Genomic DNA, 26440 nt, shown 5'->3' on the forward strand with positions numbered 1-26440 from the left:
TAATTTTAAAATTAAATTAAGATGAAGTAGCCCAAAGACTGTTTCACAAAACACCTGCTGAAAGAGCAAAACAATGTCTAAAAGATTGTAGCATTACCTGCACAGGATTTCTTCTTGAAAATAAATAATATTTCAGCAATTTTATCAGTACTCTCATTTTTCAAACAGGGAAAAAAACCACATATTTTGATGTCATAAAGAGACAGGATCCAGTCTTAATAGATGAAGCATTCTTAATGGTCTCAATCAAGCTACCATTTAACTTTGCTTTAGCATTAAAACAGCAGTTTTACATCAGCCTGCAATAATGTAGCCTTCAAAAAAAAATTGCAGTTCTTACCTACTGTAAGATTTGCCAGCTGTGGAGGGAGATCTGTAGTCACAAGTCGATGGCGAAGGATCTGGTTTAGCTGATGAAGTGTGGTTTGCTTCTCACTCTTTGTTATTGGGTCAGGAGGGATTATTTTATCCTGTTACAACAAACACAAGCAAGTCTACCTATCTCAAATACGTATAACAGATTCATAGCAGCAACTGTGAAAACCAGCCAGGCCAGAAGTCTGAAAATATAAATGCTACAGGCCATTGCCCAGTGAATTTTTATATCTTACACTCATATTTGCTTTCTAGCTGATTACATTTTACCCGAGACTGACCACGGAATAAAATCACTAAATTTGGTGGAACTAAATAAATGGAGGGAATGCTCTACTGGGAAAGCATAACTTGTTCAAACAGGAAGTGTTCTGCATGAGAAACTGACACTACAGACTTGGCACTAGGCCTGTATTGAGCTACAGCTCCATCTGCACACAGACAATTAGTTTGATTATTGTGCATTTGATGCTGTACAGGGGATTCCCACACCCCCAGACATGGCAGTTACTTACCCTAATGCAGGTGGGCAGCCGAGGGTAGGATCCAGTTGTCAGAACATCAATTGCATATGGGATGGCAAAGCTGGGCAGCCGAGCATGAACCAAAGCATCCCGAGCCAGCGATGCCAGACGATCAGCAGTGTCCACAAACAGGATGGCTTGCTGATCTAAGAAACTTGATATCATCTGTAGAGGACAAGGAGTTAAAAAAAAAAAGGCAAATAAAAAAAATGCACAAATCAATAGCCCTTTATATTCAGTGTATCTGTCACTTCCAATTCAAGCAACTGCATTTACAAAACAAAGAAGGAATGAATATTCTGGCCACTGCTTACATTCACATGCAAGGACACTTAAAATCTACATGCCTTTCCTGCTGCCGTGGGGGATCTGTACAGCTCACAGCTCTTTATCTGCTGATTGCTACTGGAATGCAACCATACTTGTTTGTAATCAGCAGAGGCTTGTTTTTCTGCAGCATTCTGGACTTTATTCTTATTTATCCAAGATCAGCATGAAAGTGATAATAAGAACTAACACACTCAGATCACCATCTTCCCTGTCCTGTTATCTTAACCCAATCGCTCCTGGCATTATGTGCAGACAAGCTTTCACTTTATGCCACAGATGAGTTTTTGGAAACATGAACTGTTAAAAAACAAGATTATACAATTTCTAAACAGGAATTCTTTTTAAAATTTCTGTAGTAAGAAGAAGTCAGGGTGCAGCAATATCCCATATCCCTCAGAGCCTGTTTCATGCCAGACTGTGTCTGACTTACCGCACACTTTTCCACCTTCCCAGCATTATTAGCCCACTTGACCAAGGCTAACAAACGAACAAACAGCTGACGAGTGCGACTTGCAAACTGCACTATCTCTATTTTTCTGGAAAAAAAATAAATGGCACATTAAGCCAGTGTTTAGATATATAATAAAGCTGGAATTTAACTGTGTACCAATTAAAAAAAAACAGCTGTAATGCTAATTTCTAATTGTGTTAATGCAGTCACCAGTAGTATGTGGCTTGTTTGATTAAGAGCATAGGGGAAAAAGTCTCCGTTTTGAATACCTAACAACATACATGGATTCTAACAAACCATGACTGGGGAAACAAAAAGCAGATTCATAGGAATTAATGACTGACTGTAAGAGAAACGATTCCACAGTGAGCTCAACTAAATTATCTTTACACCTTTTATAGGATTTCCCTGAGGCTTAAGATTAAGTTTAAAGTAGGCAACATACCGAAGGATTACAGGAGCTGACAGTAACAATACACTTATATTCACTACAGATAAACAAACAAATAAATAAGACACTAAACAAAACACCATTCTAGCATTTTTACAATATCTTTAGACAGTATGCTACAATATGGAAACAGGGTGGTGGCAGAGACCACAAAAACCCCATCCTTTAACTCTGCTTTCCATTCCTGCCTTGCAAAGAAATTAAGGTAAGAACTTACTGACTCATAGTATTCCTCCCATCATTTTTGTACAAGCCAGTCAAAATGAAGGAGTGTATGCCTGCATGTCTTCAGAGTTATGTTTTGTAAAAGAGAATGCAATAGGGGCACAGGCAGATTTTCATGCTTTATTACAGATCTACATTGGAGATGCATCAGACAAGACACATCTACTGTGTAGATATGTAATACCATATACTCTGAAATGTCACTGCCATCAACAGTTTATAGAGGTTTCCCTCCCTTTCTATGTGTTCAATTTACTAATTTCACCATGGTTTTCTACTTAGTTTGGAAAAAACCCAAACGTAAGCTGTTTTTCTGATATGGTTTTCTAAAGTAGCAGAAGCGTTTGGACAAAAAGAACATTAATTAGTGCATAAGATATTGGCCTTTACCAAACAGAAGCTGCATCTCCTTCTGATCCCAATCTGTAAAACACAAACTCATAACACAAAAAGAGCCTGATTCTGCTGAGAGAGCTAGTTGTAATGAGGTTAACTCTTTTGGGCAAGCATTATCTGCTTGTAGCAGATGAACATGTAAGGCCAGAAGCACAACTAATACCATCTGGTCCTGTTTCTCCCATTACATACTGTGAACCTCATCCAAGAACTTGGGCATTAAGCCAGTATCGCTCTCTGTTCTAGAGCACATGTTTTGGAATGGCATTCAGCCTGATATTAAGATTTCAAGTGGTGGACAAGCTGCTATACGTACACACTGCTCTAACAGAAACCACACCATGAAAACAAGATGTTGAGAATTTTGAAAGATTCAGGAAAACTGTATGAGATTTGAAAGATGAGTACATTGAGACTTTAGAAAGCCAGCAATCTAATCTCTCAGACGAACTCCACATGGAAGTTGGTAAAATCCAGTCGTTATGTCAAATATCTATGGTGAAAGCAGCATGATAGCAGGAAGAATTCAAATTTATGTTCTGTGACTGAAAATAAATTTTAAAAAAACAGCTCCCCAAAAGCAAAATTATTTAATAATGAAAATGATTGACAAATCTAGACAGAGTATTCTGGCAACTGTTCCATTAACACCACTTAAATGAAGTTAGAAAAGACTTGTTACTTTGATTTGACAGAACCCTGCTTCCAGAACCACCTCCAGCATCCCTGAATGACAACTGCACTGGGAATCTACTTCTCTAATAAAACATAAAGGCCTTCAGATTTGCTACAATGCCTTTCATTATAGGTACATGACCTCATGCTGGTTACACAAAAAATAAATATTCAAGGCAGATGAAACTTCAGGAAAGAACAAGAAACAAAAATTAAAAATCTGTCTAACAACCATGTTGCTCAGTGCAATTTTTACCCTTGGTCTTTACTGCTAAATTTGGATCTCAGGTTTAAGATCCTTCAGTCTAATGGCTGAGTCTGGGGAGTAAAGCATTAGCTACAGTAGAATTAAATCAAGTTAAAGGACCACTTAAATGAGCTTGACATAAAAAAGTCCATTGGGATAGATGGGTTGCATCCAAGGATTCTGAGGGAGATGATCCATGCCACTGTAAAGTTGCTCTCTATCATTTTCAAAGTCAACAGTGATCAAAGGCTTTGATGACAACAAAAAGGCAAACACCATGTCCTTCTTCAGCAAGGCAAAGGAGGATCTTGGGACCTATAGGTCACTTTGCCTAAGTTCAGTTAAGAAAATTTCATAGGACAAATCTTTCTCTAAGCTATGTCCTGCTAAATACCAAGCATAAAATTAGTCTGGAAACAATCATCAGAAATTTGCCAAGGACAAAACACCAAAAAAATCAACAAGTTGCCTTCTATAGCATGAACTGCTCTGTGATCAGGGGGAGACCAGAAGATGGATTTACATTTGCAGGAAATACGTGGAATACAAGGATGGGCTGGGAAAGCTGAATTTGCTCCTGCTTAAGAAGAAAAGGCTGTACCAAGATCCTACTGACATCTTCAAGTATCTAAAGGGGTATTGTAGGGAAGATGGAACCAGACACTTTTCAAAAGTGTGAAACACCAAGGTACAACAGCTACAAACTAAACCAGTGAAAAACTAGCTAGATGTGAGGAAAACAAACAAACACAGTGATGTGGCCAAAGACTGAAGTAGGTCACCAGAAAAAGACAACAATACTGTGCAAAACTCAAGTCTCCGTCACCAAGAAGAAAGCCCCTGGATTTCCCCCGAAACTCAGCACTATTAATTTTCCACCACAGTACTAATGTTTTTTTAATCCAACCACTTTCATGCAAGAGTTATTTATTCCTACAATTGATAACTAATAAATGGTCCTGAAAAAAAAAAGCACTATATTATACTATGATGCATAATTTCCCTTCAGTTTTTCTTACCCCAGCACCTTTTAAATAGGTATTGTAGTACAGCAGTTATAGTTTATGTGAACTTTATTAGAGGGTATATGTTTCATGTAACCAGGCTCTAGCTCCAAGAAACAGAGCTTGAAACCTAACTACAGAATCCATCAGCCATCTCAAAGCTAGAGAAAATACAGATAATTAAGCCATATTCCTACAGATGAGCTCCTCCAAGAACTGGAAATCCATTTCACCAAGAGGAGTTCTCAGTCAAAGCTAAAAAGGATGTCAACATTTAATTTCAGTCGTAGGACATTCTTTGTACATTGACGGTTGTTTCATTTTCTTTTCTCTAATCAATTAGGATTTTTTTTGCCCCACACCCATGTGCCCAACAAAGTAGAATCCAACTTGACTTAGAAATGCTAAATATCAAATGGGAAAAGCCTGCCCATGAGCACAAGGGAGCTCTGCACCCAGGACAGAAGTAATTTCTTCAGTAAATACTGTGATAATTTAAAACCCAAACTAAACCAAATCAAAACCCACACTGTTTCTCTTAATAAAATACTATGCAGAATGAAAAGGGGTACAAGTAATCATTCCAGGTTATGAGTCCATGAAAATGGGATTAATTCCACATGTTATGAGAGCTTTGGAATATCTGAGATAACAATTAATGATCACCCTGATACACAGAATTCTTTATTAAGATTCTTAGAAATATCATAGCTTCTATATCTCTCTAAAGAAATTTAAGTCAATTAACATGTCTTCACAAATAACGGGAACAATATTCTGACAAATTTCGTAATATTTATTAAGAGAAACAGGAAAGTAAATGGATTTGTTTCATCTCAGCAGGTCTGGTCTCTTACACATTTGCTCTCTAATAATTTTCACATTTCAAAACCACATAGAACAGGAGCACAAAACAGTGTTCATGATAAGAAAGACCAGGTAACATGGAAAAATACAGAAAAGAAGTTTTTAACTTGTTGTCATTGTTGAACTGCTTCTTCTGAACAAAACATTTCTTTATCACATTAACTAAAATCCACTTAAATTCTAAAGTCCCTTTCACATCAGCTTTACTGTCAGTTCATTGCTTCAAGATTCATGAAGAGAAAAATACCCTTAACAGAGTTCATCTACTATAATAGCAACAAAAAAAAGCCCAAAGACTACAAACACAAACACCAACAAAACCCAATATTGTTGTTGATGCTGAAAAAAATCTTGAAACTAGGTAGGCACAGCAAGACAAACAAAGCTTATTTTCTTGCAAAAAATCTAAACTTAGGTGAAAAAGATTTTATTTAACAACAGTATATCAATATTAACATCCTAATCAAGTTCTGTATTTTAACATTTATTACAGATTCTCTTATCATAACTCACCTTTCCATATCAGTCTTTCTTGGTAATCTATATGAAAGAAGGGGGAAAAAAGAGAAGTATTATATATCATTCTGTTACATTCCAGACAGTGAGAAATTTTGTTAGACACCTTCAGTTGCAGAAACTTCTACACAACTACAAGGTATACAAAAAATAGTACCATGGATCACCCGTTACTACTCTGTACCAGGCAAAGTGGAACTGGTCAAATTAACTGAAAAGTTTGATGAAGGCTGCTGAGATCAATTATTCTACACATGCCATAAACATACAGAAACGACTTCTTGACTGATATTTTGGGAGTTTTTTCCACTGTGAACGAAAATTCTAAAATTCCTTGTCCTTCCCAGAGTCTGAGCCTTCTTCCCCACAAGAACCTCTATGGTTAAACAAAGAAAGAGGGAAACAGGTTTATTCAGAGCCCAAATGCTTTCAGGAAAGTTTTTCTTGGCCCAAAAACATCCCTTTGTTTTGCCACTTCAAACACAATAACATCAGCACAGCAAATCATTAAGTAAATGTAAATAACTTATTCCCCAAAAATAATCACATGTTACTTTAAAAACTACAGAGGTAAGTCAAGGAGTTGCAGCATCTGAAAATATCTGTTTCAGACATTCCAGTTTCACATATTTTGGTATCACTACCAGCACTCCAAAAACTGGGTTTTTTTTGGCAATAACTTGGGGGCAAAGTTAAGCATTTAATCAGCCAATCTGCAGCTCCTCTTAGTTCTCAGAGTAATTTTCTCTGCTTAGGACAGATCTCTCAGCAGCCTTCGCTGTGCCCCTGGACACAGCCTGATGCAGAAACCAACCTGCCTGCACAGGCATCTGCCCGGGTGGGAGGCTGGGCAAGGGTATTTATGAGAGCAGGAGAACAGGGAATGGGTTCAAATGGAAAAAGAGTAAGTTTAGACTAGATATCAGGAAAAAATTCTTCCCTGTTCGGCTGGTGAGGCACTGGCACAGGCTGCCCAGAGAAGCTGTGGCTGCCCCATCCCTGGCAGGGTTCAGGGCCAGGCTGGATGGGGCTCCCAACAACCCGGTGAGTGGAAGGTGTCCCTGCCCACGGCAGGGGGGCTGGAACTGGGTGATCTTTACGGTTCCTTCAAAACCAAACCATTTTATGAATGGGAAACCGCGACCACCTCCCCCCACTCCAGCCCCGGATGAGCTCCGGGACAGATCCCTGGCGAGGCCTCGCATCCTCCCGGGATGCTGCGAGGCGGCGCGGCCAGCCGGGCACGGAGCGATCCGCGGCACTCACAGGTCGGCCAGCACGGTGAGCTCGGCGTAGGTGCGGTGCAGGAGGAACTCGATGAGGGTGCTGAGGCGGTAGCCGGGGCTGGCGGCGGCTGTCACGGCGCCGGGGGCCGGCGGGGCCGGGGCGGACGCGGGGCCGGCCGGCACCAGCTGGGCGCTCTCCAGCTGCACCGGCGCCATGGCGGCGGCGCCTCGGCCCCGGGCAGGAGCCGCGCGGCAGCCCGGGAACGGCTCCCGGCGGCGCCGGCAGCGCGCCCGGCGCGCCCCGCACGGACGGAGCGGGGAAGGCGCGGCGGGAGCGGGGCGGCTCCGCAGCGCTCAGAGCCCGCCGGGCGCAGGGGCCGCCGCCATCATGGGGCACGGAACCGGAAGCGAACGGGAAGGGGAACCGTTCCGGGAAGCGCGCGCGGGGCGGGGGCGGCGGGACTCGGGCCGGGAGGCAGGGACACAGGGACACGGGCAGGGACGGCAGGGACTGAGGGACACGGACAGGGACTGAGGGACACGGGCAGGGACGGCAGGGACTGAGGGATACGGGCAGGGACTGAGGGACACGGACAGGGACTGAGGGACACGGGCAGGGAGGCAGGGACTGAGGGACACGGACAGGGAGGCAGGGACACAGGGACACGGGCAGGGGGAGCAGGGACTGAGGGACACGGGCAGGGACACAGAGACTGAGGGACACAGACAGGGGGACACGGGCTGGGGGGCAGGGACTGAGGGACACGGGCAGGGAGGCAGGGACACAGGGACTCGGGCTGGGGGGCAGGGACTGAGGGACACGGGCAGGGAGGCAGGGACACAGGGACTCGGGCTGGGGGGCAGGGACTGAGGGACACGGACAGGGACTGAGGGACACGGACAGGGACTGAGGGACACGGGCAGGGAGGCAGGGACTGAGGGACACGGGCAGGGACTGAGGGACACGGGCAGGGACTGAGGGACACGGGCTGGGACACAGGGACTGAGGGACACGGACAGGGACTGAGGGACACGGGCTGGGACACAGGGACTGAGGGACACGGACAGGGACTGAGGGACACGGACATGGGGACACGGGCTGGGAGGCAGGGACACAGGGACTGAGGGACACAGACACGGGGACACGGGCTGGGAGGCAGGGACACAGGGACACGGATACAGGGACACGGGCAGGGACTGAGGGACACGGACACAGGGACACGGGCAGGGAAGCAGGGACTGAGGGACACGGGCTGGGAGGCAGGGACTGAGGGACACGGACAGGGACACAGGGACTGAGGGACACGGATACAGGGACACGGGCAGGGAGGCAGGGACAGCGGGACACGGACACAGGGGCAGTGGGACACGGACATAGGGACACGGACAGGGACACCGGGGATACGGGCAGGGAAACCGGGACACACAGACACACGGGGGATGGTGCTGCCCTTGTGCCGCGGGACCGGGGAATCCCAGGATGGGTCAGGCTGGAGGGGACCACAATGCGCCATCGGTCCCACCTCCCTGATCAAGCAGAGTCAACCCACAGCACATGGCCCAGGATTGTGTCCAGATGTGTCTGGAGTATCTCCAGTGAGGGAGACTCCATGCCTTCTCTGGACAATCAGTTCAGTGCTCGGTCACTGCACAGGAGAGAAATTCTTCCTCACGTTCAGGTGGAACTTTGTGCATCAATCTGCCTGTTGCCTCTTGTCCCACCACCCCACGGAGCAGAGCCTGGTCCATCCCCTGACCCTCCCTGCAGACACTGGCAGACAGGGATGAGGCCCCTCTCTGTCCTCTCTTCTCGAGGCTGGACAGGCCCAGCTCCCTCAGCCTTTCCTCACTGGGACGCTCCAGTCCCTCCATCATCTTTGTCACCCTCCACTGGATCTGCTCCAGCTCCGAGTCTGTCCTGTCCTGAGGAGCCCAGAGCTGGGCACAGCACTCCAGGTGATCCTCAGGGCTCACCAGGCTCACAGGATCCTCCCTGCCCCCATATCTGCTGATGTTACTGAAGTCCCGGGTAAAGGGAAACAGATTATAGGCTTGGTGCCTCAAAAGTGCCTTTGATGTGGCACTTGGGGCTGTCAAGGACCAGTGGGCTCTGCTGGACCCCAGGCTGGCCAGTCCCTTCCTAACGACTCAGGAAGTGCAGGACATTTGGGGGCCATCCAGATGAGAAGCACTCATCCTTTGAGGTCATTGTTAAAGAGGGCAAAGGGAGCCATGAGCAGCAGAGCATCCGGTGGGATTCAGGGATAAACACAAAGCACTGAGAACTTTTTCATATTTCTGTCTTACAGATCAACGGCACTGCTGGAGGGAGGGAGAGGGGAGGTCTGTAAACAGCTGAAGATTGATGTCTGGTGTGGTTACCAAAGGGGACTGTGTAGGGAAACTATAAATCCTGTGTGTTTTCTGTCATAATTCAGTCAAGTGTTAAATCATAAATTCTTGCCTTGTGATTACAAAGAAATCCCTGAAATAAACACAATAAACACCCAAACTCCTCCAAGTTTAATAAAAAGAAGGAGAGGTCCTATTTTTTTGTATGAAGTGCAGACTTTAAAAAAAAAACCTCTCCTCTTACACATGTCTTTCCAGGAAAGTTAAATAGTAAAGGAAGCATTTTTCAACCTGAGATGTGTGTGATTAGTTTAATAATAACAATAGCAATCACTCATCCAGGTAGGAAGGGCAGTATTGCTGCAGCTAAGAGCCATGTGAGGTTTGTGGGCTGCTTCAGTCACAGTAAGATGAACCTTTGAGCTGGGGGTGGATGATGTTTGTTGGCTGGGAATTTTTCACTCCTAAAATCACTAACATTTTTTTATACCTAACCTTTGCTGTTTTTTTTACTGTGGTTTTTTTTATTATTAGTTGAGAGGGTTTTTTTTTTTCAATACAGATGAAAGAAATATTTGTTCTGATTATATAAATTAATCTCTGAAGGATCTATAAAGGATAGAATGATAAATACTCTCTGGATCATGTTGTGATATAAGTTATTGGCTTAATGTATTTTAAGTTCTTGTCTGCCCATTTCAAAGTTGTTTTTTTTTTTTCCCAAATGTATGAAAATATTTTATTTTTTTCACTCTAGATGCATGAATAAATGCAGTGTACTCATTTTATGGCCAACTAGCTGCACTTATGGAGAAAATACTGACTTACATGCACAGGAATCTGATTAGGCTCTTTATAAGAACTGTAACTTAGAAATACAGGATTTTTAATTGTTTTCCCCCTTTCTTTCCATCTCTTCTGATTTAGTCTGTAATTAAGTTCCCATTGATTTCAGTGGCACAAGCTCAGACTTTGTTGATGAAAAAGCAGGTAGGAAATTCTGATGCAGTTTAACTTTGCTGCAGTTAGAATCCTTCCTCAGAAAAGCTCTGCTCTTGGTGAAGTTTCCAGCATTGGTTGGGCAGGTGGAAGTCCTCAGTGTGTCTGCCTTGCTCCACACTTCTTGGAGAGAAGTTAATCAGCACTGTGGCACCGATTGTGCTGAGCTCTCCTCTCACAAGGCTCTGTAGAAGAGAAGCTCTTGATACTGTTTTCAAAGAAAGGAGGAGCAGCTACAGAGGAATTTCAGAAGCTCAAGGCTTATGGGTTTTATCCCCAAAGCAATTGTGCTGTTGAGAGACTTGGCAATATCAGTTGTTTTAACTGATGGAGATGAGCATTAGGAGTTCAAAAACAATTGACTGGCCTACTTAATAGTAGTGTAAAAGAAATATTTAGGTTTCCTGCTTCTTGTAGCCTTTCTGAGTTTGGCAGTGCTACCATTCTTTGACATAAGTACTTCAAGGAAGGATGAGCATTGTGCCTAAATTCAAAACTTTAGCAGGAAGTATGTTCCAGAAATCTGTTGAGGTGGAAGAAGCAAAACTGCATGAAGGAGAAAGCTGGGCCAGTGGGGTGCTGGAAAGAGTAGCAAGATTTCTGGGGTAGAGGGGGCTCCTTGCAAAAGCTACTGTATTTTTATTTGTGTTTATTCTCTTCATTCAGCAGGTTCCAGCTTCTGCCATTTAAACCTGGTGACAAATTTTCTCGTAGCAATGGGAAGAGAACAGGCCTGGTAAGTCTCATGCAAGCCTTGGCTCTGACCTCAGACTTTCCTGCAGGGAGACAGTCCCTCACACAGACACTCAGAGGAGCCTGTGAGTGACCTGATGTTCAGGCTTGGCTGGCCCATACACACAATCATAGAATGGATTGGAAGGGACCTTAAAGATCATCTTGTTCCAGTCTCCCTGCCATGGGCAGGGACATCTTTCCCTAGAGCATGTTGCTCAGATCTCCATCCAACCTGGTTTTGAACATTCCAGGGATGGGGCATCCACAGCCTCTGTGCTCGCCCTGTGCCAGAGCCTCACACCCTCACAGGAAAGCATCCATCTCGATGGGCAGCTCTGTCTGGCTCATCTTGTCATGGAGCACCTTGGGGAAGCAGGGGATTGCCTGGCAGGAGGGTGTGGTAGGGACACAGGGGATGGGGCTGATGGCCCAGCTTTGCACCAGTCTCTGGATCAGCTTGGCCAGCTCCTGCTGGGTGCAGTGTGTGCCCCACTGTGTGACATGAGGATGGAGAAGGGTCTGAAGCTATATGAGGAGCAGCTGAGGGCACTTGGTCTATTCAGCCTGGAGAAGAGGAGACTGGGGGAGACCTCACTGCAGTTATGACTTCCTCAGGAGGGGAAGAGGAGGTGCAGGTACAGATCTCTTCTCTCTCATGACCAATGACAGGACTCAAGGAAATGGCCTGAAGTTGTGTCAGGGGAGGTTAAGGCAGGTTATTAGAAAAAGGTTCTTCCCCCAGAGCGTGGTTGGGCACTGGAACAGCCTTCCCAGGGCAGTGGTCATAGCACCAAACCTGCCAGAGCTTGAGAAGTGTTTGGACAATGCTCTCAGGCACATGATGTGACTCCTGGGGTGTGCTGTGCTGGGCCAGGAGTTGGACTTGATGATCCTGATGCATCTCTTCCAATTCAGCTTATTCTGATTCCACGATTCTAGGTCACTGCACCCCTCTGTGTGTAAAAAGCCCTACTGGGAGCCCAGAAGCCTGACTTCAGAAAGGGATTTGTTGGTTGATCAAAACCTTTTGCTATTAACTGTGGAGCTGACAGGGCTATAGAGCTAATGGGAAGGACAGCAGATGACTTTCTGTTTCTAGGGAAGTTAAACATTTACTGTTCTTGGAGCCCTGGGGTGAATGTTCAGTGCGAGGGAGCCCAGACCATATTGTGCTCTCCAAGGCAGGCTCTGAGCTGTCCTGTGTTTGTGTGGCTCAGAGCATGGTCATTCCATTTTAAATCAGAGAAATGTTTAATCACACAGGCACCTCCTGGACTTGACATTTAAGTATTTTTTAAAATAATAATAATAATACCACAAATATAGTGCAAAGATTTCTTGTTAATCATTTAATTCATACAGTGTTGAGCCATTTAGCAGTCTTATATCCAAATGCCCATGTAAATGTAGTAAGAGTTTCATATCTTTCATTCTTTTCAGAAGACATGAGAGAATCAGATATTGTGTGGGAGAGCTCCCACATATAGTATCAGTAATTGCAGTGCTACATATTATAAACTTACAGAGCTTACAATTCAATAGAAGTTAAGATATATATTTAAATTCTAATGAGATTCCATGTGTCAATATTAGGTCAAACACATACCAATACTGAAAAAAGATTAGACTTTTCCCTTATAACACTTGCATGAATGTAAGACTTTTTCTATAACATTATGCTGAAGGTCCAGTAGAATAATATCAATGATCTTTTAATCATAAATGATTTTATGTCCTGTATCTTTATTAGCTATTATTTTTTTAATTAAAAGTATTTTAAAATTAATTTAATTTGTTGACAGTCCAGTACTTCAAGTCACAAATCACTGTTTTGTGATTTGTGCAGGACTTACTGCACCAAAAATAAAGCATTCTTTGCAAAATTGTGTGTGTGTGTGTATGTGTGTGTGTGTGTGTGTGTGTTAAAGGAAGAGGGTTTGTAGCGAGTTACTACACGTGTTCTGCTTTTTTCTGTTTATTAAAAGGGTCACAAAGGGAACCAACTGAAAAAAGAAAAAGCCTCCAACTTATAAGTTTTAAAATTATAATTTTATGTCTCTTTTTTGATCTGCTTTGTCTGTGGGATTAAGTTTGACAACTGTTTTTTTGAATGATAGGAGACCTATGGTAACAGATTGAGAGCTCTCCATCAGTCACTCTGGTTAGTGAGACAGAGAATCTCTTGTGTGGTGCGTAGTAAAGTACACCCCAGTTCTAATTATGTGTTGTGAACAACTTAAGAAAAGCAACATTCTCCAAGTCATAAAATAGAATCTTTGATTTTACTTGAATTTACAAAAGTCCCCTTTCTTATTATAAGGCAAAATGGATTTTTTTTTTTAATACTGAACATAGCTGTATTACTCTGAGCTTCTTTTGGGGCTTCTTTACTAACAATGTTGATATCCAGTGTAAATTTTAAATTGATTTATTTCTGTCAGACTGGAACTAAAGCCAGCTAAAAGCCATGCCATCCTCAAAAGACTGTATTTTCATTATTATTGTGATTAAGTTAATTACAACTCAATTTACTATTTTAACCATAGAAGATGCATTTTTTTTCTGTGCATAAAAAATGCTTTGTTCACAATTCTGAAATGGGAGGAAAACAGTGATATCCTTTCTTAACCCCACATCTTTGTAAAGCTAACAAAGGAGAAAGAGCCCCTGATCTGGCAATCTGGCACAAGGGGGTAAAGTGATGAATTGCACTGTTCAGTCTTGGACTTGAACAATTTGACAATACCTTCCAAACCCTGTGATTTCTCCCTGTCTAACCATCCCTGGGTGTTACTCAGTATTTGAAAGAGATACATGTGTGCCGAAAAAAATACAAAGTGAGCCCTTATTTCAACATGAAAGCACTTTGGGGCAAAAAGAATTTATCTGTGCAAACACCTAAAAGAGATGGAGAGAATGTCAGGGAAGTAGATGTGATTAGTCATACCCAGTGGGAGAAGGACTGCAGCTGTGAAGTATTCTGTCCTGACCTTAGAAGTAGACAGCTCGATTGTGTTTAACTGCTGCTGGCTAATACATTTAGACAGTGCAAACTCTCACGCTCCTCTAAAGACAAAGGTGGGTACCAGAACATGCTTAATTGCAAATTCTTTGTAGATCTCAGCTGTGGTCAGATGAGGTTTAAATGCTGACCCTCTCTCTCAGAAGTAAGGACATGCAGAATTGTGTCTGAGCTGCCATCCTCCGCTCAGACTTTGGGTGTGAAGGAGGTTTCTGGGCTAAGATGCTATCCAGGAAACTTCCCTCTTGCACAGCTTCTAGATTGGGATATTTTTTTTCCCCAGAAGGGATAAACCAGCATTTTTTGTAGCAGTTAGAAGCTTATCTAAGCACTGCCTGTGTCACAAAGCTCCAAGATGCCAGCTCTGACAACGGGGAATGCCAGAACAGCTTTGGCTCCAGGCTGAAGAGCTGATCACATGTTTAAATGTGGCTGCAAACTTGGTTGACTTAGTGAACTCCAGCAACTATTCATTGTCCCTTAAAATTGAAGAGTATGGTAAAAAGACAAACCCATATCTGTAGCAATGCAGGAATACTGGTCCTCTAGTAGATTATAAGGTATTTTACTAATGGGCAAGAGGTGCAGGTTGTTCTCAGATGCTATAGGAGCTTCCATGCAGGCAGCAGTTTTGGCCAGTGCCAGTTTTGGAAGATCAGAAATTGTAGGTTGAGGATGGAATTGCCTCTCTTCAAGGATTGTAGTTCACCTGGGAGCACCAACTCCTTACACCTAACAAATACAGCCTGTTGTGGCAGAGGGACAGGAAATCCTTTGCATGGGGCCAGGCAACATCTGGCTGAGAGTTGTTTAGAGATTTTTGTGGAGCACACACCACATCGTGAGAACTGCATGTAGCCCACAATCCATGCTGCTTACAGTTAAGCGTGGAAGACTCCCTGCCCTACTGATTGCAGAAGTAATTAATAGCCTGTGGCTAGTTGCAGTGCTGTGCAAAATGCTAAAAACTGTTACCTTTCTGCACAGCTGTAGAATGCAGAAGACACAGTAGAATCTCAGTAAATCCTAGCAATGTTTTATTTTCAAATTGGGGTTCAGGAGGGCTGTAGCCCCTTCTATTCCCCTTCTATCTTTTGTTTGGTTGGTTTATAGGAAATGATTTGATCCTGAAAGTGGGCATTTTTTGTGAAAATGTGTTTTCACCAGAAAGCACAGCAGTGCCCAATGGCACTGTAGTGCAAAGAAAACAAATTGTGTGGGGAAATGACTGTGCTTCACCTCAGAACGTCACTTACTGGAACCTATTCCTTCAGGCCTAAGAGCAAGATTGGAAAGAAGAGCAACAACAGAGCAATATCTCTCTCTCTAGTGCCTACAGACCCAGACTTCTCAGAGTATGACAGCTCAAAGGAAGACTGAGAGAGAAAGAAAAAAAAAGTCTGTCTTTCTGCAAAACATTTAGGACAAGCAAAAGTACATTCACAGCTAATTTTAAGCAGCCTTCAGAATGAAACACCTTATTAACTCACTTGTACCTAATCCTTGCATTCTGGTATTTTTAGAAGGCATCACGCAATTCAGCAGTGGTTTCAGCCCATGTCTCCTTTGTAATTGATGACACCACTCTGTTTCTCATTTTAATTAAGAATTAGCTTTCTGACAATAAGCCTTGCTCACAAAACACATCCTGATTTAACAAAATGAATTTAGAAACAATATTAGATACACATGGACACTCTTCTTTCTCCCCCCCCTTTAATGTGGCATTCTTAATTTGGCTTAAGAGAGCCCTAAGACTAGTCTAGGTGGAACAGATTAAGACCTGCCTCCACCACTTGGCTGCGTCATACTCTGCAGCAGGAGAAGAGTTTGGTCTCATTTCCCATCTGAAACTGGAGGAGGGTAAAGTCACCTCCATAGACTAAGGGTGCTTTTCTTGGCCAGCTTTATTGTGCAGGAACCCCCACAAGTGCTGGACTGCAGCAATTTGTGTGCATGGGTTTTGAGGCTTTTGAAACAGTGCCTCTTCCTTTGGTGGCTTATCATTTTTTGATTGTGTGGGAACTCAGGGTACAGCTGTATCAAGTGTAAACAGTGCTATTTTGTCTGTGCCTGGTTTTATCCTGATCCAGTATCTCCCAGCCAGGAGGCTTAGGTTAGCTCTGGGCTGCCTCTAATGAGCTGCAAATGAAAATAAAGTCCTCTAGCCCATGGTTTCTCTCTGTTATGTGTTATCTAATCAGGGCTCTCTGGAACAGGTCTTTGGAAACCTGTTCCCTGCACAAGCATATGAACTAGACTTATCAGTAGTTTGTGTTAAGGCTGCTCTGGAGCAGAGAGAAATACAGAGCGGTGTTTTTGATGATCTTTCTTTTTTCATAAGTGTATAATATGTTTTCTTACAAAGACAGACATAAAAAATCCTCCTTCTCTTTAGCATCTTGTAGAACCCTATTCAGAGGTACAGTACATAAAATACCAGTATATCAAGAGATAAGAAGTGAAGATTTTCTGGAATAAAATAAGGAATTAAAACTAAAACAAATTCCTGTTCCTTTGACTTGCTAGAATGTAGATAAAAAACCTAATATTTCTAGGGATGGATTTGTGTACATGGAAAAGCTGCTAAAAATCAGTGAAATATGTACTTAAAAGCTGATTATTCTGCACCTCTCCCTGGATAGATCCTTTAATACTGTACAAACAGTGTCCTTCTGCAGTGTAGGTCAATCTGTTTCTAACAGGTAAAAAGAGACCATGTAGTTCTGTAGTGCAAAATGTCTGCTGCCAGAATAGCTGGTCAGAGCTTTTCTCCATGCAAAGATGGTCTCTCTTAATTGCAGCTAATCCAGTCAGAAGAGAGCAACAAATCCCTGTGCACAAGAGGTATTTATCAGTCTAAAATGTGACAGGAAACAATGAAGACTTCCCCAGAGAGTGCTGAGTCTGAGCTCTTATCTGGAGCTGTCCCTTCATTTCACCCCAAAGTTTCCCTTTTGAAGAGGTTCCCAACTCAGGTTTGTATCTTATCACCTCCTTGTTTGTAATACTGCATTGCATGAGGAAATCGTGGCCAGGGCTTCACTGTGCTGGCAAATTGTATCTCCACATCTTGGAGAGGGGTGAGGAGGGACCAGGTGAATGACTGGGCAGGTGTTTATCAGCTCTGGGTATTTTACCTGCCGTGCTCTGAGCTGCTTCCAGCCTGGGTAGATGTGACAAGAGCCCCTGTGCACACACACAGGCACTGGGGGTGTCCATCTGTGTTCACAGCACAGAGCAGCAGGCAGGGATCAACCTGGCCAGGGCATTCATCTCTCCAGTGATAAGAGCCATAAATCACAGTATTCAGAATGTGCAGGAGAAGTGGCAAAGAGCACTGAAGATGGGGGATGTCATCCTCCCTGCCCACCCTGAAGTAAAAAAGCCTGTCTTGTAGACCACAACAATTTCACTCATTAATCTGTTTAGTCCTTCCTGTCAGAGCACTGTTTCATTTTCAAACACAAAAACTTTCATACTATCTTGAAATAATGATTAATTTAATTCCTCTAAGCAGAGCAACCTGCAAATGGTATTTCTCCCATCTGCCTCCAGTATCTCAGTATATCAGAAGGCTTTCCCTAATCTCCTAATTTTTTAAGGACTCACCTGAGCCCTTTGTCTCAATGACTGATAATCTTCTACAGCCTAAAAATAACTGTTCTTAAAATGGGTCTCTGAACAGATGTGGTTTCCTTAGTGTGGGTGATGTTGCAACAGGAAACCAACTTGCTACAGAACCAGAGTCACTATTTACACTAGTCCTGGACTGTAGGTAGAAGCCTATCACAAATTTTAACTCAGAAAAACAAATGTTAGTCATAGAAAAAAGGAAGTTAGAGAAACGAAGGAACTTTAGGAAGCCAGACTAGTTTTAAATTGAGGCAGGAGAAATGCAATCCATAACTTGTCATGACTGATGGGGATGAAAGCTAGCTAGTATACTGGTTAGATCACTGGATGACTCTGATTCAAGGAATCTTACAAAAAGGACTCTTTAAAAAAAGACATACAGACTGTTGCTAGGGCAAGCAAACACCACTTTAATGTCTGTAGTTCAGACTGGATTTGTCTGCATGTGTTCTGAATGTAAAAAGTGATAATGATGATAGGAAATGAAAATATTTCTTCTTAACCCATGAAGAGAGGCTGAGAGACTTGTTGAAGTAAAATCAGAATAGAGATTACATTTTCAGGGCCTTGAAGGTCTCCACATGGCATGTAACCCTTTGATGCACATTCTGCTTTGTGCTTCCATCACAGCCTGAACAGGAAAGTCTGGGACAGAGCACATAATTTCTTACACCATGGGAGAAGCAGAAGTGACAAAAGCATTTCCAGAACCTTGCTAGGAGAATGCCACATGTGCATTCAAAAATTACTTTTCTAAAAACAAAGAGGACACCTACAATTGCTGTAATTGCTGCTTTGGTGCTCATGTCCACAGATCAAAAGAAAAGGAGCTCTCCTCCTGTTGGATAAGGATTACTAATCCAAAGTGAAAGACGCAGGGAGAAGTCCTCTTTGTTTTGGAAGAACAATGGGAATTGGTTGTGCTCATTAAGTAAAAAGTCTTGCTTTGGTATATGTTTTTCCCTTTGTGTAGTCAGTGCTTTAGAGATTTATGGAATAGGAGATTATTTTCTTTGACCTTCAATATATCACAGAACATTCAGTGTCACTAAACTAACAGCGTTCTGAGCAGAACATGTTATGTACCTTATGCTTGGCACAGTGTATCGTGAGGAAAGTGCCCAGTCTTGGTGTGAAGGTATCAAAAAATGGAGCAGCCAAGGTTTCATTTCACTGTCACAGTTTGGCTTTCACAGTCTGACAACTGTGCTGCTCTTAGCTCCCCTTGTGTGGTTCTCCACTATACTCCCTAACAGGGCAGGTCATAGTTGATACCTAATGGTTTTCAGTGCTTCTTATATTTGTGAAACATCTGAGAGACAGATTTTCTTAGCAGTGTAGAGTTGCTGTGCTGGAAGTGGGTCCCTATAACACTCTCAGGTTATGAATTGTGGTAGAACATGCCAGCTGAGCGTAGAAGGGAAAGAAAATGAAATATAAATTCATTACTGCAGAGCCAGAGCAGCAAGGATAAATTCTGTCTGTTTCCAGGCATCTACTTTATATTCCCACCTAAGGATACCATTAGTGGAGACAAACTGAGCTCTTTTGATCACTTTCCACTGTGAAAAGGGTCAATCTTCCTTGCTCTTCACACTCCCTCCTACATGATCCTGACTCACCCTTGGGCTGACTTTCATATTCATTGAGCTGATGCAGCTCATTAACCCATCAGAACACTTTTTTTTTTTTTTTTTTTTTTTACTTCTCTTGATTTATTTTCTGTCAGTTCAATGAGCTGAATCAGCTCAGAGAGGGGTCATGTAAGTGTCAAAAGTAAGGAAACATGGGTGGGAAACAGGTAGGATTAGGGGAAGGAAGAGGAGGAAGATGGGAAAAAGCACACAAGGTGAAGGAACAAGACTGCTTCTTTCAGTGACAGAAAGCCTTAAGATCAGCTTACCATGTCTGATTATATCCTTAGGAAGGTGGTTTCCCTGGAGTTCCTGTGGGTTCAGTGTAGAAAAAGGAGTTTCTTTAGAGGTTGGATAAAAAGGAAATAAAGGGAAGTAGTCTAATTTAGGCACATAGGTTAGGCAATATAAATAGGCTGTTCTTTACTACAAAGACCCCTGTGACCAAAGCTTTAAAACACAGTTAATGACTAAATGCCTGAAAAACCAAATCATTTGTCTCGAAATGGAGAAGTGCCTTCATAGAGCTCCAAAAGGCACCAAGTGCAATCAGAAGGACCCTGCAAGCCCAAGGAGCAGGGCACGAGCACCAGGTGGATTGGCTGTGGGAGTCGGAGTCGAGCAAAGGCTGATGTCACTTGGAATTTGCCCAGGAGAAAATGAGGAGCAGTCCTCTAGTGTACATCTTGTTTCCAGCAGAGCAGAGTCCCCCCCCGTGCCATTCCCTGCGTGCCACCAGCCCTCTCCTTAACTTTGTTTCTGTCTCGCTCTTTTTTCACTTCTGCCATTATTTGTAAAACTACTACTGAAAATGACCTACATAAATAAATAAATTGAATGAATAAATCATGAGGGAGAGAATGAATGTGTGTGTGTGTGTAGGTGGATGACACAGAGAACCAGGCTGGTGGGAGCAGCAGGAGCTATCAGCTCATTTGCTGTCAGCAGCAGAGCCCCAGGGAGGGTAAGGACATTAAGTACCTGATTGTGCAAGGTGCTGAGTGCCTTCATCTCCTATCATTTTTGGAGATAATCAAAAGCATTTCCAGACCTTGCCGGTAGAGGCTTCCAAGAAGGATGAAGGCAGAAGACTAAACCTGTGACTTTTATCCTTTGTTTTTTCAGATTTCAGATCCCCAAGAATTCTTTCCCCCATAATGAATCTTTTGATAATTACCTTTCATGGAGCCTTTTAAAACAATCAATGGGCCCTCAAGGCCCTGTGCAACTGAGTTTCTGGGCTTCAGATAATGTAAGGCAAGAGAAACTTCCCTTTTGCAAGAGCAAGTCTGGAAGGGAGTTTCAGAGTTTGTATTGGTTGTATCCTCTCAGGTATGACTTTTTCTCCATGGATGAGACTTACTGAGCCACTGGCCCCTTGCCACATCACTGACCCTGAGACTTTTCTGTATGGGAGCATGAGGTGAACTCTGCAGTTCAGGAAGGACTTTGATGCTCGTTTGAGATTTGCCACATCTCACCTCAGAGATGAAATGTGCCCATTATGCTGACAGCTTTGCCTTTCAGAATGAGGCATATACAGCTGGAATTCAACTGATTGCAGAAAGGCATTAAATGTGTTATTAAATGGACAAATTCTGAAAAAAAAAAAAAAAAAGTGGTTTAATTATCAGTGGTGTTTGCAGTTAGTACTCAGTGCTCCTGACCTTGCAGCAGTCCTCCCTTTGTGTGATATGTCCAGAGGATAAGGTATATTATGGTATAAGATAGATAGAGCAGCTTTTTAAAGAATGCTTGGAAATGTGTGTCCATACCTGTGTGTTTTATATATGTACAGTTTCCTCTCACCTTTTAAAAATATGTGGCTCTTTAGCACTCATCACGGGAGTCTAGGTATCCCTCCTAAATGATAAGTAGCCATAAGTAGCTGGATTAGAACTAGAGAAATTGTCTTCAATTTCTCTTCAAGTCACGTGTGGCTTGTTCCTGTTCTCTTCTAAAAGTTTGCTCTGCCACAAACTTTAGAGTTGACCATTGGAGGTGTTGTGGGAGAGCCAAATGACACACAGTGCAGCCAGCCTTTGGGTACATTATGCACTCCCCTGAAAAGCACAGGAAAGGAAAATAGGATTTTTCAGTTTCTTTTTCAGTATTCAGGGTAGCAGCAGAGTTAAGAATAGGATATAGAGGATGAGGTATTGTTGGTTTCAGGCTGTGCTTTTGAGATGTGATGTTGTAAATTGATTTTCTCTTTAAACTTGGCAATTGTATATGCAGGAATAGGGAATTACAATAACAAAGTTTGGAATTCATAAATACACTTGTAACTGTGGTCAAGTGCAAATCCCTTAGGTGTTGAGGAAGGCATAGTGTGCCTATCAGTCTCCACAGATTGCTCTACAGAGATTGCTCATAATCAACCATTTATTCAGCTGCAAGATGCTGTTCACATATAAAGTAGGCCAGGATATCACCTGACTGTGGTTGACAGCCACAGTCAACCACCTGACTGAGTCTAGAGCTTATTCCATATGTGTAAGTCCAAGGTTACCTAAGTTAACTCAAGAAGAAGGAGAAAATTAAAAGGAAAATCTGGGCAGTTGCACCAGAAACCTCATTATTGTGAATTTAGGAGCCTCCAGAATGACTTGTGAACATCCCTGTCAGGTCAAACATTATTGTCCCCCATTCCTCCAGATAATACTGCTCCCTGTAGGACCTGAGGGGTCAACATCTCTGGCAAACTGCATGAGCTTGTTTTGTGCCAGGGCTGTGCAGGACATTTCCAGCCCTTCCAAGTGGTTTTGAGCCTGTAACACCAGGCCATGGCCAGGACTGATGCAGGAGCTGTGCTCCTTGTCACCATGGGAATGCCACCACCTTTCTGGATCCTTCCTTGCCTTGGATATCTTCTGTCCATCCTCACAGTCCTGAGGCACAAAACTTCCTGACTCCACAAAGTCCTGAAGCAGGGGATGAGGAAGGGGGTTGTGGCCATAGGCTGATGTGGGCAGCCAGACAAGTGCTGCCCTGTTAGAGATTCTGCACTTTATCTTCTATTCGATCTCCTTCTCAGGTGGCTGAAAACAATAGAAATTAAAAGGTTTTTACATGATGCAGAAGCCTCCATTCCATCTTCAGAGGGAACTGAGCCCTATAGGTACATAAGGCCTCAGTGACAGTCAATGGGCTGAATCTTATAGAATGGAAAGGGGAAGACAAAACACCACACTTGGTGGGATTTCCAGAAGAATTTCATTACTTAAGGTTCACACTGATTTAAGAGCAGGTGCCTAACTACATAAGCACATTTGTAAGCCTATCAAGTGTGCATTTGTATGCGTAGATGTCTAAATATTTACCTTTGTGCAGCATTTAGTAACTCTGAAATAAGTTTTCCTGTCCAGCTCCAGTGCAGGAGCCTGTACAGTTATGCAAACACGGCCCTGCCTCTCAGCAGGGGATATTAAGTCTGGCACTACATGGATTTAACTCAGACATTTGGCTTCTCAACCAGAACTGCACTTGAATGCTTTTTAAAATGCTCCCTTATTCAGCTAGAGGAAAAGAAGTGGTGTTAGCAAACCACCCTGTCAGTGCCCACCACACCTTTGGGTAAGGATTGTCCCTGTGTTGAAGACAGCATCCATGGAAATGACAGAGGTGGCTGCTCTGCACTCTTTTCCAGGCATACTATTGTCAGCTTCCTTGTGCATTTCTCAGCATTTGAATCTAAAAAAGCTATTAGAAACCTTAAAAGGATCAGAGATAACATTTACTTGCTATTTACACACCTATTCCCAGTCAAGTAACTCCCAGTGCCTCAGCCACCTTGCCTGATAATCAGGACAGCATATGGAATAGTATGTGCTTCTCCTTTTCACCTCCACTCTCTCCATCACTGCTGCAATCCAGTACCCAGAGCACTGTCCTGAATACAGATTTCCTTTTTCCTGCTCTGCTGATTTCCTTTAAGGCATTTTCCCCCTCTTGTGGATTGACAGATTTACCAACACCAGCTAAGATTAATTTAATATGCCCAGCATAAGCCAAACAGGATCCTGGCCTGTCTCTCCATATTCTTTTCTCACAAAGAAATGGTTTTAGCTGCAATTATTTGCATTGTCTGCTTAAATATTTAGGAAATGCAATAGTTTGGTAGTCAGGTGTTGCTGTAATCTATCCTGAATGTTAAGTCTATAAGCCAATTCTGCAGATGCCTGCTTGGATTTTTGTTTTGTTTTTCTTCCTGGCAGTGATGAGATAATATCCCCAGGAAGCAGGACATAGCAGCACCCTGGGCTGGATGCTGCACTCCTGGTCTCTGTGTTAAAGATGTGGAGGGGCATCCACACACAGCAAGCCTGCAGAATTAATCCCAGATGCCGAATGTGGAGATGAATATCACGTGGCAAAGCTTTGACTTTTTAATTTTTCATTCATTAAAATGCAGTCAAAAAGAAAAAAAGCTCCATTCTTATCCTCCTGAGTGCTGTCACACTCATATGCACACATACACTGATGCTTCTCCAGTTAATACCAAGGGATGTAATGACACAGTAAGCAGAGAACTGTACCAGATTTCCATGGATTATGGAGTAAATTTTTATGGATCCAGTTGCAAAATAATCATTGCTATTTTTTTTTTGAGGTTTTAGTATCTCGCAAAAATATTTATCTTTTTTTTTCCTCTGTCCAATTTAAAATCTCTTCTGGCATTAGGCAAAATGTTTCTCATATTAATCCCCATCAGTATAGTCCTAGTTTGCTGCAGATGCTCTGCTGGATGTCCTGACTTTTCCCCCCAAATCATCACCTGAATATGCTTATCTACCTGTAGGAATTGTCTCCTTGGCTACCACAACGTTCCTGCAGGCATGGAGCAGCTATCCATGGGCAGCAGCATGCACAGGCACTCAGAGCCATGCCTTTAATCTGAGGTTACAGGCCACTGTCAAGTGCTGGTGGACAGAGTGCAGGCGAGACTGTCAGAGGTGCCAGCTGAATGCAGAGCAGTCACACGGATATCACCTCTCAGTGATAACAGCAGAAGAAAAAATGCCTTTATTCGCTGTAAAGAACATGGCAGGGCATGCCCAACTCACCCACAGTCCCGAAATCGAATGGAGAAAAGGAAAGACTTGCATCTCTGTCTGCTTGTTTGTAACCCTGTCTGTAACACACTCCAGGGCTCCACGTCCCTTTTCTGATAGATGTGCAAAGCCTACAGAGAGTAACTTTGTCCAGCTTCCAGGCTCACACAGGGCCATATCTGGGACATACTTGGGGTTATGGCCTTGATGTTGGCACATCAGAGTATGTGACATCAGAGGATATCCTGCCTGCAGCTTCCCAAAATTACTGGGAAGGCTTTTATGGAAGACTGTACCTTTTTACAGTGTGTCACTGATAGACAGTGGTGATGCTGTCACTCTTAGGGAAGTGACAATGCTCCTGCCTCCATGGTACGTGCACCTTGGTGCATGTGTTCTGATTTAAGAGTCTAAAAAACCATCTTGAAAGAATTCTCTGTTTGTAATTGATATTGACACATCAAGGACAGAATTATCATTCTGCTCACATGGAAGGGAAATGTTAAAAAGTAACCTTTCAGCCCATTCCTAGTATTTTCTATTTATCATCCACCAAATGTACATTTTTAAAATTGTAGTACTTGTCTAAAATTTTTTTTAAGTGTTGAATTTTGGGGTTTTTTTCCTCCGCTAGCCCTCTCTCTGTCATCAGGCAAATGGCTTGGGGAAGTCCCCACAAGTCACTTGGGATCACTTGTTGAACAGTTGGAGTTACAGAGGAGCATTTGCCTTTGGCAAGAGCTGTCTCTGATCCTCAGAACAGCATGGGAAAGTGCATACAGGGCATTCTAGTCCTTGCAGGCAGATATTTGTCCCTGTAAAAAAAAGCATGGGAAATCTGTCTCAGGAATCTTTGAACAGGCAAGTCCTTGACTTCTAGAAAAAAGGGAAATAAGGAAAAACGCTTGTCCTCTGCTTCTAAACTCTTCTAAGCATCTGGGTTCGGCCAGATTGGATAAAGAGTTGCTGAGTTAGATAGACTACACGTCTAACCAAGTGGGATTTTTGTTATTAGAAGTGGTCATATTTGTTATTTTGGGATATTTTTTATTAGAAGTGGGCCTGAAAGAACCAGCTGATCAGCAAACGATTTTTCATGCATTTTTTTGCACCTCCATTGGCTTCATCCACAATGATGGGTCCCAAACCAGAATCATGCCAGTGGCTGACAAGTTTTTTTTTCAGCACAAACAAGAATTTCCTGTTCTGTTCAAGTTGGTTGGGTCCACTGAATAGCCTCTGTAATCTATTTCAGCACTAAGTAGCAAATGTAAGCCACATCTTGGGGATGACATGTTCTGTCATGGTCAAAGGGCAGCAGATGGAAATGAAAGTTGGTGAAGTAAATAGTTAGGAGAAGGTGTTTGTCATATAACAAACAGAAGTGACTCATGCAAAGTCCCCTTCCCCCTCCAGTCGTTACATGAATCACCTCACCTGTGTCCAAGGAAAGGTCAAACCAATTTCTCAGTTCTTGGAAGAGTTTTCAATTTAAAAGTACTGCAGGATCGTGACATTATTTAGTGTGAAGAGTTGTATGAGCTCTGATTCAGTTTAACATGGGATTACAGTACAATTCTATTAGAACTGTCTCGGTTACAAAATGTGATTAATGTACATCTTGACTAGCTCTCACTGCCAACACAGATTTTCCTTTTCCAAACTCCTTTAGTGCTCTCTCTTGCTCTTCCTTGTTAGTTCTAATTGTTTGGCTTAGAAAT

General features: G+C 42.9%; 1 protein-coding gene and 1 long non-coding RNA gene across 2 annotated transcripts in view; one reads left to right on the forward strand and one right to left on the reverse strand.

The window, feature by feature from the left end:
- MED14 (mediator complex subunit 14) overlaps positions 1–7690 on the reverse strand; it is a 34426-nt gene extending 26736 nt beyond the window's left edge. The window contains exons 1-5 of the mRNA XM_021546150.4: positions 7328–7690; positions 6059–6085; positions 1660–1765; positions 891–1064; positions 341–470 (exon numbers count right to left, since the gene is read on the reverse strand). Of these exons, the coding sequence (XP_021401825.1) occupies positions 341–470; positions 891–1064; positions 1660–1765; positions 6059–6085; positions 7328–7503 (613 nt within the window). The 5' untranslated portion in view covers positions 7504–7690. The remainder of the gene's footprint in view (positions 1–340; positions 471–890; positions 1065–1659; positions 1766–6058; positions 6086–7327) is intronic.
- Positions 7691–9109: 1419 nt separating this feature from the next.
- LOC146768825 (uncharacterized) overlaps positions 9110–26440 on the forward strand; it is a 28829-nt gene continuing 11498 nt past the window's right edge. The window contains exons 1-3 of the long non-coding RNA XR_014950011.1: positions 9110–9243; positions 9597–9659; positions 11305–11374. This is a non-coding gene — a long non-coding RNA (uncharacterized LOC146768825). The remainder of the gene's footprint in view (positions 9244–9596; positions 9660–11304; positions 11375–26440) is intronic.

Source organism: Lonchura striata, chromosome 1, assembly GCF_050655825.1.
Source record: "Lonchura striata isolate lonStrDom1 chromosome 1, ASM5065582v1, whole genome shotgun sequence".
Taxonomy (NCBI): domain Eukaryota; kingdom Metazoa; phylum Chordata; class Aves; order Passeriformes; family Estrildidae; genus Lonchura; species Lonchura striata.